At 45.9% G+C, this 12,884-nt stretch overlaps 1 protein-coding gene across 2 annotated transcripts in view; it reads right to left on the reverse strand.

The window, feature by feature from the left end:
* Washc5 (WASH complex subunit 5) overlaps positions 1–12,884 on the reverse strand; it is a 53,633-nt gene that overhangs the window by 3,961 nt on the left and 36,788 nt on the right. For both annotated transcript variants that reach the window (XM_028871848.2, XM_028871849.2), the window contains exons 20-28: positions 12,164–12,288; positions 9,731–9,893; positions 8,460–8,562; positions 8,290–8,369; positions 7,337–7,440; positions 6,448–6,577; positions 4,861–4,957; positions 2,677–2,830; positions 583–670 (exon numbers count right to left, since the gene is read on the reverse strand). In XM_028871848.2, the coding sequence (XP_028727681.1) occupies positions 583–670; positions 2,677–2,830; positions 4,861–4,957; positions 6,448–6,577; positions 7,337–7,440; positions 8,290–8,369; positions 8,460–8,562; positions 9,731–9,893; positions 12,164–12,288 (1,044 nt within the window). The remainder of the gene's footprint in view (positions 1–582; positions 671–2,676; positions 2,831–4,860; positions 4,958–6,447; positions 6,578–7,336; positions 7,441–8,289; positions 8,370–8,459; positions 8,563–9,730; positions 9,894–12,163; positions 12,289–12,884) is intronic.

The raw sequence follows: 12,884 nt of genomic DNA on the forward strand, positions 1-12,884 counted from the left end.
CTGAACTCAGATGGTCAGGAATGGCAGCCAGTGCCTCCATCTGACGATCCGTGTTGCTGGATCCCATTTCTAAGTATTAATTTTCAGCATTTGTTATAGTTCTTTACATTTCTTACATCAAGCCTTCCTTTGCGCTTATAACTTCTCAAGGTTGATATTACTTAGGAGGACAAAGAAGGAATTTCCTAGAAGGTAAAAAGCAGTTTTTCACTTCTGGAAGGAGTGAGTCGCCATGCACAGCTTTGGCTGTGGCCTGACCTCACATGCTGTGGGCCCTAGGCTGTCAGGAGAGGAAGAACAGAGCACCTGTGGTCATTTCTTTCCCTGGCCTGTTAGAAATCCCTTCCTTGCTTGCTCCTCTCACTGAGCTGGCCCTCAAGAGGGTGTAGAGTGAGGAGGGGGACAGAAGCCCTCCACTGTGCAGGGAGGAGGCTCCATGGAGAGCCTGCAGAGCAGTGGAGGGGCAGAGCGGCATCTGCCGAAGACCTGCAGGACTTCACCCTGAGAACGAACACCCAGGCTGCTGTTTTGACACTTACGGACAGGACACATTACTGTCATCCTTTACTCTCGGTGGCCTACCTTGCGGGGGAGCTTTGTGTACCGAACATAGTCCTCCAGGAACAGAAGGGCACCCACAGCATCTGCAGGCATCTCAGGCATCTTCTGGCTGTAAAAGAAGTCTGCGTCAGTCAGCTGCTTTGTATGTTAACAGGCCCTGACTTGACAAATGATCAGCAGACCAAGTCTATCTCAGATCCACAGGGCACCCTCTTGATTCCTAAGAAATAATTATCCTGCTCTTATCTAGGAACCAACCCTGCAGAAACAACCTAAGCACGGCTGGGGTGACAGATCAGCCGGCACCTGCCATCAAGTGTGATGTCCTGAGTTCCATCCCCAGAGTCCACACGAGGCAGAAGAGCACTGGCCCCCTGAAGGTTGTCTTCTGACCTCCCATGCTTGCAGTGAGTGGTACATGCACAGGCATGCAGACACATGTGATTACAGAAAGCCAAACCCTAACCTCGTCTCGTTTATGAAGTGGTCCTGTAGTCTGTTTAGACCTATCTCCCTTTCATGTCTTTCATACTCCAGGACTCAATCAATGCCTGACAGGTCCCATACTTTCCCACCCTCTAATCTTTCAGCTACATTTGTTTTGCACACTCACTTGAAAGTAAATGACCAGCCAGGACTGGTGGTACCAGATCTGCAATTCCACTACACTGGAGTCTGTTGCAGGAGAATCGCAAATTTAACAACTACCCGGGCTATAGACTAAATTCAGGGCCAGGCTGGGAAGCAGTGGGATAATGTCTGGAAGAGTAAAAGTAGGACAGGGGTGTGGCCTAGCTTCAGAGGGTTTGCCGGGTGCCTATGAGGTCCTAGTGTAGCAGAAAGATCTGAGTGACATTGGCAGAAACAACCAAATGGTAATCATCTGTTAACGTTACAATGTAAAAACAACCAAATGGTAATCATCTGTTAACGTTACAATGTAAAAACAACCAAATGGTAATCATCTGTTAACGTTACAATGTAAAAACAACCAAATGGTAATCATCTGTTAATGTTACAATGTAAAAACAACCAAATGGTAATCTGTTAACGTTACAATGTAAAAACAACCAAATGGTAATCTGTTAACGTTACAATGTAAAAACAACCAAATGGTGATCATCTGTTAACGTTACAATGTAAAAAAACCAAATGGTGATCATCTGTTAACGTTACAATGTAAAAACAACCAAATGGTGATCATCTGTTAACGTTACAATGTAAAAACAACCAAATGGTAATCTGTTAACGTTACAGTGTAATGAGACAGAAATGCTTCAGCTCTGCTGACCCTTTCAGGCAGCAGAGAAGGAAGCTCAGGCTGCAGCATCCTAGGGCCATGGCTTTTGATTTTTCCTATCCTAGAAAATCTACATTTCAAGAGAAGCTAGCAAAGAACTAGAAGAGATTGGAGGTTTCTAAGTTTTATTATCAGATAGCCACTTGTGATTCTTGTTTGGTTATACACCATGAACTAGCCTTTTCCCTTGACACTGAGGAAGCACCCCTTTTCAGTGTGTGGCTCCATATCTTGATGGTGGTCACACCAAGGAGTGTGACTCCCCTTTTCTGAGAGGAGCCATGTCTTAGTGGTGCTCACACTGAGGAGTGTGACTTCCCTTTACTGGTGGAGCCATGTCTTGGCAGTGGTCATATTGAGGAGTGTGATCCCACTTTCGTGAGTGGAGGCATGTCTTAGTGGTGTTTACACACTGAGAAATGTGACTCCCCTTTGTTGAGTGGGGCCATGTCTCAGGGGTACTCCAGCAGGAGGGCAGGGCTCACTGGGCTCTGAGAGCTGGATCCAACACGGCAGAGTCACAGGTGCACTTTGTTTCTCATAGAGAGAAATCTAACAATGTCCACTAATCTCCGTCAAGATCCAGTCTTACAATGTCCTGCCAGTACCACTATGGAAAATTTCCTGGCAGGGTAATCAAGGGTAAGCATTGGAGGCGAGTGCCCCAAACATGCGGAGGTGTCCTGACTTGTTTATGGAGGAGAAGCAGCTACTCCCTATTCCTGCCAGCAGAGCCATGAGAGGGCTTTGTCATGAGCGGAAGAAGTCCCTTTTCGTGACACTAAGTTCCACTATTTCTGATTGGTCCTCTGTACCTTGTGCACTGCTCCATTGTGGAGCGAATAAACTGGCCAATCAGCGCCAGGAACTGCTCCGTGTACCGGGAATGAAACTGCTTCAGCAGAGTGAGAAGTCCCAGGACGAGTGGTGGCCAGTCCACAGGGTCGGCAGGCTTCCGGCAGACCATACCTGTGAGGGAAAGTTACAACACCCAGTGAGCTACCTGCTTTTGACAATGTTCATTTAGTACCAGCCCTCGTCAATGTCATCATGGCTGGCAGGTGACTAGTTTGAGGAAAGAGTGATTTGGGCGACCCCCTGAACTAGCTGTGAAGTTCGTGCAACATCCTAATGTCTGAGGAATTTAGTTCATATCACTATTGTTTATTTTGTTCTGCACTATTAATGCCCGCTATGGTGGAGACTTAAGATGCACATTAATATGAATGAGAAAAGGAAAATCACCTCAAACTGACTTCAGTTAATGGTAGCATGGCATTCGAGATACCCAGAAACACCTTATTAAGTAGAATCAGTTAAAATTCTGGTTAAAATGTTTTAAAATTATTTTTAAAAACAATGTTGAGTGCTAAGAAACAAATCTGCTGAAGTCAAGAGAACAGAAGAAGGAAGACCGGGATGTGACAGAACACCACTGCCTGGCTTTCCCACTGCGGCCTCTGTCAACATCTGGAGACTCTCCCCTGCCTGGATGGCTATGCAAGGAAGGGTGGAGCTTAGGGCCTTCCCGGGGAGACATGGAAAGGTTAGAAGATGCACACTGCCTGCCGCCTTCAAGGCTGGAAGGTTACACTCAACAGTACCGGCATGAAGACAGACATGGAAAGGTTAGAAGATGCACACTGCCTGCCGCCTTCAAGGCTGGAAGGTTACACTCAACAGTACCGGCATGAAGACAGACCTATCAGTGCATCAGGGCAGAGTCCCAAAGCAGTTTGACCATCAGGCGATCCACTGACTTTCTACAAACACAACCAGCAAGTTAATGGAGAAAAAGAACATGACACTGAAATTGGACAGCTTCAAGGAGGGGTTGCGGGGTAATGAAGCTGACCCTACCTTACAACAGATGCAAACAATAATTTGGATGGCTCCTAAGTCTTAACATAAAAGAGAAAACTTGTTTCTAGAAAATGAACTGGCAAAGCAAAGACTGTGAGGAAAGGTTTCATAGTCCCAGGGGCCACTGAGAGATGAGCATTTCTGAATGTGGAGACAAAGCTTTCCACTAACATGGGTGGTCGTTAGCTGGTTTGACCAAGATGAACAGAAGGAGTCAGCACTTGGTGGGAAGAGGCCAAGCTGGAATCCAGTCACCACTGTGCCCTCCTTACCCAGCAACTACTGATCCAAGGCACTGTACTTGGCAACAGGTACAACTAATAGCAACTGGCAGAGGAACAATGCCTAGGACCAGTGAATGTTTCTGAATGAGAGGATTTAAAAAAAAAAAAAGCTAAAGAGTTTCTACAATTTTACTTTAAAAACATCTGAGGAGATAGGAAGGAAAATGAGGAAGAGATACATTTTGAAGTGTTGAAGCAAACAGTAATACAGTACCATTTGTAGACATGTTCTTACAGTGCTAGTGACTGAATGGCTCTAGTGCTAGGTTCTGATTGTACTTTTTCAACCAACTAAATATACAGTGGATTAAAAGAATTCCACTTAGTCAGATGCAAAGTCTGAAGGCAGAGGAAGGACCTGGGAATCTCCAGGTAATTATAGAGATGCTCACAAGAAACCATCAACAAAATAATTAGTTATATTACTGTATCAAAAGCCTTGAGTATGTACTGTTTGTAGCAAATATTCTGACATGTAACCATGTGTACATTATGGTCTGAGATCCTGTCTCCTTAACTACACTGTAACAGCAGCACATGGACACTTGTATAAACAGAACATGAATATAAAGAAGTTCCTTTCATACCCAATCAGCTACTTATGCATTGAATGAGGAGAACCAAGTCAAGATGTTGCACGTTCTGTGAGAGGCAGGCGTGCTCGGCTGATCTGGAACCCACTGTGTACATTCCATCAACAGTATTATGTTGCTGTGGCGCAATGACACCATTTCCTCCATGTGCATTTGGTTACGAAAACACCTGATGTCTGACATAGCATTATAACCAGAACGCTGTCCTTACACATTGTTCTACTGCTTGTTTATTACAAAGCAAACCTTGGCATCATACCTAGATTTTTGTTGTACTGAAGCTTTGGCAACTGAGCAATCAAGAAGAGAAAGTTGACGATCGGGAAGTAGGGTAAACGCTTTGTTGTGATGTAAATCTGGAAGAGAAAGATGGGAGAGATGGATGGTTTCTTCATATTACAGAGAATCACAGAACACGGTTCAGACAGGAAGCTCTGCTATGCCTTCAGTTTGCGCTTCTGACTGCCTCCAGCTGGGAGAGTCCCATCATTTGCTGTCTTTGGATATTTCCTTACCTATAGCCTCATGTAAATACAGACACCTACATGCTTTAGTCCTTCTGGAGAGAACAGCTTTGCTTACAGCCTAGAGTTCCTAATCCTACTAATACTTCTAAAAGGAGGGGCAAGAGGTGACGAGTAAGAATGGCAAGGGACAGCAAAATCAAGAGCGGTGAAGGTCTGGGGCTGGGAAGACAGCTCAGCGGCTAACCCTCTTCAGAGGACTGAGGTTCAGTTTCCAGCACTAACACAGCAGCTCACAATTGTCCTTAACTCCAGGTCCAGGAGATCTGACACTATCGTCTGGTCTCCTTGGGCATCAGGCAGACACATGGTGCACATACATACACATAGGCAAATATTCATACACATAAAATAGATCTTAAAAAAAATAGTGAAGGAGATGTAGGGAAGAGAGGGAGCCTGGGACAAAAAGGAGGGGAGGAGAGATCCAGGGAGCAGAGAGCGACAGCAAATGCTCAGGAAGAAAGCCAAGTCCTCCTTTGTCATATGCTTCTCACAGGCAGTCTCCCTCCCAGATAACATGGCAGAAAAATCAGGGCAGACAAAGGCATACCACCCCTCTGCAGGCCTCCAGTCCACAGAAGACAGGACAGCACACTGGTTCCAGCCCAGGCTCTTACCACTGGCTAGCTCCGCCCATTAGCGTGAAGGCCCAGGGAAGTCCTCAGGCTCCTCACCTAAGGATGGCCTGTTTCATGGGGCTGCTTAGCACAGAGCACTCAGATGTCAGCTGCCCTTTAGGCTCATCACCTTAGTTTTATCTTGAGACAGAGCTTTATTATTATAATTTAAAACCTTGGAAAGTAACCAGGGTAACCCTCTAAAATGGACATGTTTCTGCATCAATGCATATAAACACTCATGCTAGGGAGATACATCGCAAGTACAGGCATCTGACGTCAGTTTAGGACAGGTACTGCCCTGCGAGAGCTGGCACTGACTTGTGAGAAACCCTGCACCACTCAGTGGTTTCTGGAGCCCGGAGCTGCAGAAGGATGAGCCTGGCATTTGTCACTGCACTTCCTGCTGGTCACCAAGGGGAAGTGTTTGCAAGCAAGACAGAGCAGTGTGACCGACCATTCCAACTCCAGGTGATTCTGCGCAGACACTGCATTTACTCTTCCAGAACCCTGACCAACGTCAGTCTCACAGCCAGGGAGGTGACACCATTTAGAAAAGGTTGGAACCTGACAGCATGGGGTTCTGGCGGCTGAGTGCAGGTTTCTGGAATGTTTCCACAGTGACCTGTTACCTGGACAAAGTCACCTTTTGCACCACATAGCCCTGTACCCCCCACCCAATTTTAAATTTTAGTCATTAACCTTATTCAGTGGGTTGTGAATGCCAGCTGCCTCCAGATAGGCTGTGATTTCATATAAGAGTGTGTTATCTTCTTTGGGGTAGGGAAGCGAAGGGTCTCGATAGTGGGCTTCAATGTCGGCCAGGAGAGCCCTAATGGGGGAGAGAAGCAGCAATAAACATGAGTGGTCAGCTGAGTTTATACATCTGTACGCAAGTCTTGTCCTTTGACTCCCAATCTACAAGCCTGTGACTGTGTGTCACTGTGAAATCTGACCTAGAGTCACTTTGTCTCTTAGAGTAAAGCTAAATCAAGTGATTTCACTACTGAGATTACAAAAGAAAAAAAAAAATTGTGTGTGTGTGTGCATGCTCATGGAGGCCAGATGGGGGCCTCTGATCCCCTGGAGCTGGGGTTACAGGTGGTTGTGAGCCGTCTGACAGGGTGCTGGGAACTAAGCCAGGGTCCTCTGAGAGCAGCCAGTGCTCTTAACTGCTGAGCCATCTCTCCAGCCCCTCACTGCTCACAATTTTATGAACCGGCCAAACTGTTTCTAAGAACTGTTTTGTTAGCAGAGCTGATGTTGGGCTGGAGAAGCTTGGATTATTATCTGAGCAGAAAGAGAGGAGAACAGCAGCTGGGGAGGGAGGGTCTGTGTGCACCCCAGGATGTATTAACCTGCTTTCCCTGCTTGCTGAGGAACCACTGCCTAGCTCTTTAGAGCGGTTCTTGTAGATTCTGTTAACAATAGTTTTTCAAGCTGGGACATGAGCCTAGTAGTGCTGCTGTATATTTTATGAGCAATACACGTTAAAACCCAAAGAGACTTTAAAGAAAGAGGATGTGAACATGGGTGTTGGAAGGTGGGCAGCCCAAGCTCACAGGTGGCTGTCTCAAACCCTGGGACTTACTTATTGAGGTTGTCCAGAGCAGCTGCCAGATGTCTGGAATCGAATCGACAGGAAGAATTTAGCTCATTGGCGATCTGTTGTCTCAGGATCTGCATCTGTCCAACCTGAGAACAAGTGACAGAACACAAAGGTGACACAGAGAGCACTCTGGGGGCCATCATCAGCATGCTAACAGAGCTGGAGAGCCTGCGACAGTCACCAGTCGGCTACACTGTCTCTGAGGCGGCCATGGCAATGCCTCCTCCAAATGCCTCTGGCTATTCTCTCTCTACCACCAGAGAGCCACATTGCGGTTTTGTATTTGTAATAAACCTTTTGGAACACTCATGGAACAGTCGGGTCTGTGGTTTCACTATGCCCTTGCTTATACAAAGTAGGTGCCTGGATTCTAAAAGAAGCCAGTTTTCATCTAAATAATTAATTGGTTCATTTGTCTTTACTCCTCATTTTCAAAGACACAATGTTTTATTCATAGCACATGGATAATTTATGCTCCCCAAGATCCCTGCTTCTTAACATTGAGGCAGACACAAGAGAGAAAGGAACAATTGCCCTGTTGTAATACTGTGAGGATTACAGATTATAGATACTTGATCTGTAAATCGACAGACCAGAGCATTCCATGAACTTGGAGGAAAATTCCCATTCTCTTGCGCAGAAGCACTTCTAATTGGAGGCATTTCAGAAAGAATACATTTTCTCGAGCAAGTGGGAAGCTGTGGGTCCATGGAAAGCCTAGTCAGTGGTGGCTCCAGAGAGAAGGATAAAGGAAGGAATGGTGTGAGAAATAACAAGAAGTTGCAGAAGTTCTGTTTGAACCATGAAAAGATGTATTTCCACAAACACAAAGTCGTAGAAAAATAGCAATTTACAAAATTGCGTTGATTATTCCTGCCCCCATAACATACTTTCTTTACATAGTATTGATTATCCTGCTTCCCATACATACATACCTTCATTATAGCTTCCAGGTAAGCAGTCCAAATCTTCTGTGTTTTAGTGATGGCAGAAAGATAAACTTTACTTGAATTTGCTGAAAGTTAAAATATAATCTTAATCCAGTAAATTCAGAAAGGTTATAGTACAGCATTATCTCTGCTCCAGTGAGCATCAGGACACTTACCTACAATGCTTTTCAGGGGGCTGACAGCATTCATGAGTGTTTTTAAAGTATCTTGAACAGTTCTATCTCTCAGGATAATTTTCTGAAACATACTGAGGAAATTCTACAAACAAGAAGCCATGATCAAAATCAAAACCTAACAACCCAAAACTCCAGTTAACCCAAATGCTGTACAGAACATCATCCACGTCAGTCACACGTCCTCTTAAGTGGGAAGGTAGCAGGTACCCAGGTTCCTACTAGGAGCAGTGGCTAGGAGGAAGAGATAAGGCTTGCTGTGGGATGTCTTTCCGTGTGCTGTGAATATGTGTTGCTCTTATTGACTAATAAATAAAGCTGTTTTGGCCTATGGCAAGGCAGCTTAGAGACAGATGGGAAATCCAAGCAGAGATATGCAGAAAAGAAGAGCGGAGCTGGGAGAGATGTGAGCTGGCTGCCCATGGAGCAACAAAATGCCAGCAGACCAGTAACACTATAGCCATGTGGCAAAACAGATTACTAGAAATGGGTTAATTTAAGATGAAAGAGCTAGCTAGCAAGAAGCCTGCCACAAGCCATACAGTTAGTAATTAACATAAGCCTCTGAGTGATTATTTTATAAGTGGCTGCGGGACCTCAGGGTCGGGTGGGACACAGGAAAACTGACTACAAAGGCTTCAAACGCAACTCTCTCTTTCCTGAACTGAAATGAACTAAAGCAGTCTACCCGTAAAATTACAATGCTGGCCAAAGCAATTCTCGTTTACTATCAGTTCTTGTCTCCCTAGTAAAGTCACCCATGCCTCACATCAGGGTGAGAAATCACGAAGGACACTGAGTTTAATTTATTAGGTGAGACATTTTGTTATGCTTCTCAGGTAGAAACCAGACATGCAAGTCCATAACAGGCAGTCTTTTGTCTTCTTGGCAGGGTTTGGATCTACCAATGTGTGTCTGTATGTTTCCAGAGAGGCTTAAAGGCCAAGATAAAACCCATGCCAAACAGGGACAACACCATCCCATACGCCGGGATCCAAGACTGAATTACGAGCAGAAAGTAGGCCAAGCATTGACATCTATCTCTCTCTGCCTCCTGATACAGGAACAGCGTGAGCAGCTGCCTCATGTTTGTGTGACCACAGTGGAAGCCATTCTGGATGCCAGGCCTTCCCCTCCACGATGGACCAGACTCGCAAACTGTGAGCCAAAATACAGACTTCCATCCTGAAGTTGCTCATCAGATATTTTAGCACAGCAATGACAGAAGCACCTGACTGGGGTTCCAGACTCACCTGTAACTCTTTCACAATCATGAAGCACAGAAGCCTGTCCAATCCATTCAGACCAAATGTCCCCAGGGTGTTCTGGATTTCTGAGAAGAGTCGGCTGCTGGTCACTTCTTGATGAGTTTTCATGTCATACCAAGTGTTCAGCTGGTCTATGTAACAAGTCATTCTAAAACAAAAGTACAACCCGAAGTTCCAGCTGCTCACAGGTGTGGGATGGGAGCTGGGTATCACAACCCAGGGCATGGGCTACATGTCTTCGATTGCTTTACGTTATTACTATGTAGTCTGCATAACCTGGGCAGGCACTACTGGTTCTGACTCGTGTTTCGTGTTTCCTCACTTCTGTCCGGGTACTCACTCTTGCCTGTCTGATGCCTGCCTAACGTCACAGGAAGTGAACCTCTACTAGGCCGCCTTTCCCCATTGTATGCTTCTACCTCAGTTTCATTTATTTCCACCCCGCTGAGCTACTACCGGAACCATGCTGAGAAGACAAGTTACATTCAGCTGCCAGGCTGGAGGACTCTGGAGCCCAGCTACCTTTTTACAAGATGTTTCTAGACAATCCAGAGACTGAAGACAGAGGAGAGCCCAGCATCAATCCCACTGGGAAAGAAGAAACTTAAGATCTTTGACATCAGAGAGTGAAAATAAAGCTATGTGCTTCTTCCCAGCTCATTAGATGGCAGGTACGCATCTTCTAGAACCTCTCAGTGATTCCTCTTAGCCTCGGGAATACAGTATGACAAGAGAGGCAAAACCCAGCATCATCTACTGAGCACTCAGTGCTGTCCTACACCACCTCAGAATAGCTGTGAAGTACAAGCCACTTCACCCCAAGTTAAAGGGGGGATGGTGGAGGGCCAGGTAGGCCTGACACCACGGTTCTATAATTCCAAAGCTTTGGTTCTCAAGCAGTGGAAGAGCGGCCTTGAGTGACTGGGAGAGCCTACAGAAGGCACAGGAGTCCACATTCCATCCCTAGATAATCTGATTCAGCAGGTAAGGGGTGGGTCCCAGCCTCTGCAGTTCTGACAAACTCTACACATGTAGCCTCACGTTATAAACACCACCACCCACCATCCATACATGTGGTCTCACGTTATAAACACCACCACCCACCATCCATACATGTGGCCTCACATTATAAACACCACCATCCACCATCCATACATGTGGCCTCACGTTATAAACACCATCATCCACCATCCATACATGTGGCCTCACGTTATAAACACCATCATCCACCATCCATACATGTAGCCTCACGTTATAAACACCACCATCCACATGGGGCTTAAGAAGGAGCTGAGAGCCTCAGGAGGGAGGAAGTTAGACTTAGAAGTAAATGTGGAAAAAAACAACTCAGGAAGGTTTGCAAAAGTGCTATCTCTTTCACGCTCAGGCTTCAGGGCCTCCTCTTGTTCCCTCTGCTGCACTTTGGATGTGACATTTGAGAGGATCCTAGTTCTGATAATGAATTCTCAGTCACATCTAATCTCCATGAAAGTGTGAGCAGGGTGCTAGGTGGGGTAGTTTCTAGAAGGGCTCAGTGATTCAAGCCACCGACACAAAGGACCATTTACTCTCTTGCCTGTGACAGAAAACAATATTTCAGCTAGAAATCTCAAAAAGTGTTATCTGCAGTTCATTGACTTTCATAGATCTTGAGATAAAATGCGCCTAGTCTAGAAGGCGGTGTGGAGTGTTTAAGGAATGCCTATGTAGTCAAAGAGACATGGCTAGGTGGGGAGAGAAAGGAGCACTTCTTTCTCTGGGCAACTCCACCCATCGTGGTCCTCTGTGAGCATGTGCACAGGCATAGGCAGAGCCACAAGACATGAGCCTGCTCGGTCCTCAGTTGGTCTTAGTGGACTGCTTCATCTGAAGCGCAAAGGAAGAGGAGATGGGTTTGCTGGATTTACTGAGAGGTACCGTGGTACCCACCACATAGTCTCAGGAACAGTTTTAATTACATGAGCTTTTCACCCATTCCCTGCTAAAGTCACATGAACCCATGGGACCAGGATGTGGGTTCACTGCACATGGTGTGACCTTGACCAGCAGCTCTTTGGAGCTAGAGCTTGGCATGCTCTAGGGACACTGCCTGCCAACTGTGTCACGTTGGGCAGGAGAGTAAGCATCTGTGCCTGCATTTCTTCATCTTTAAAGTGGTACGGCAATGCCTAGCTCCTGAGATTATTACAAGGAGTAAGTATGAGTAAGTATGTAGATTCGGGAAGCATGCTGAGCGATCAGTAGATAATGACTCTTGGTAAGTACTTGGGTCCTGGGCTCAGAAATAAGCATGCCATCTTTAGTGGTCAGGATGAGTTGACAAGTACAGGGTCAGGGCTAGGGACAAGGGAGCACACCTCAGTGACACAGGCTCAGACGTCTTGTGGCCTGAAGCTCAGTCATACGCGAAAGACTTACTTTGGGTCTGTGATCCGCAAGATTTCTCTGCAGAGTCGACCAATAAACGTTATGGACTCATCCACGGGTGCGAACTTAGGTATTGGAATATGAGTGGACTGGTACATACTTTGCCAGTCTTGAATCTAGAACACAAGACCATAAATGTCTAGTTCAACTCTGACAGTGTAACTGGGTATCTTCTCTTTACATAATCTCGCGAGCACTGCATGAAGAATGACAAAGGTGCTTGGTTTTGAAGAGGAAACTTTTAAACGGACACCAAAGGTCCCAAATGCTACACAGAACATAAGAAAGAAAAGAAACAACCGTTAAGGAGGATGGAGACGTGGCTCCGCTGGCAGAGTACCTGTCTAGGATGAACAGAGCCCTGGGCTCCGTCCACAGCACCACATCAACCAGGCACAGGGACACAGTCCTGGAATCCCAGAGCTAGGGAGGCGGAGGCAGGAGGATAGGAAGTTCAAGGTCATCTTTGGCTAAACCATGAGTTGGACACCGGCTTGGGCTTCAGAAAAGTGAGAAATAAGGAGAGACAGAGAGACTTAGGTTTTTTTTGTCTCGTGCGTAGAGATGGACAGTGTAATCTAGAATGTAAAATATCACAAGCTTACATAACCTTTTGAAAGTGTCACCTGCATGTGTCAGGTCCTTGTGACATGCTGTCTAAAAGCAATGGCACTTGAGTTTGGTGCTATTTTGTGACTCATGAAAAGAAAGA

Source organism: Peromyscus leucopus, chromosome 20, assembly GCF_004664715.2.
Source record: "Peromyscus leucopus breed LL Stock chromosome 20, UCI_PerLeu_2.1, whole genome shotgun sequence".
Classification (NCBI taxonomy): Eukaryota; Metazoa; Chordata; class Mammalia; order Rodentia; family Cricetidae; genus Peromyscus; species Peromyscus leucopus.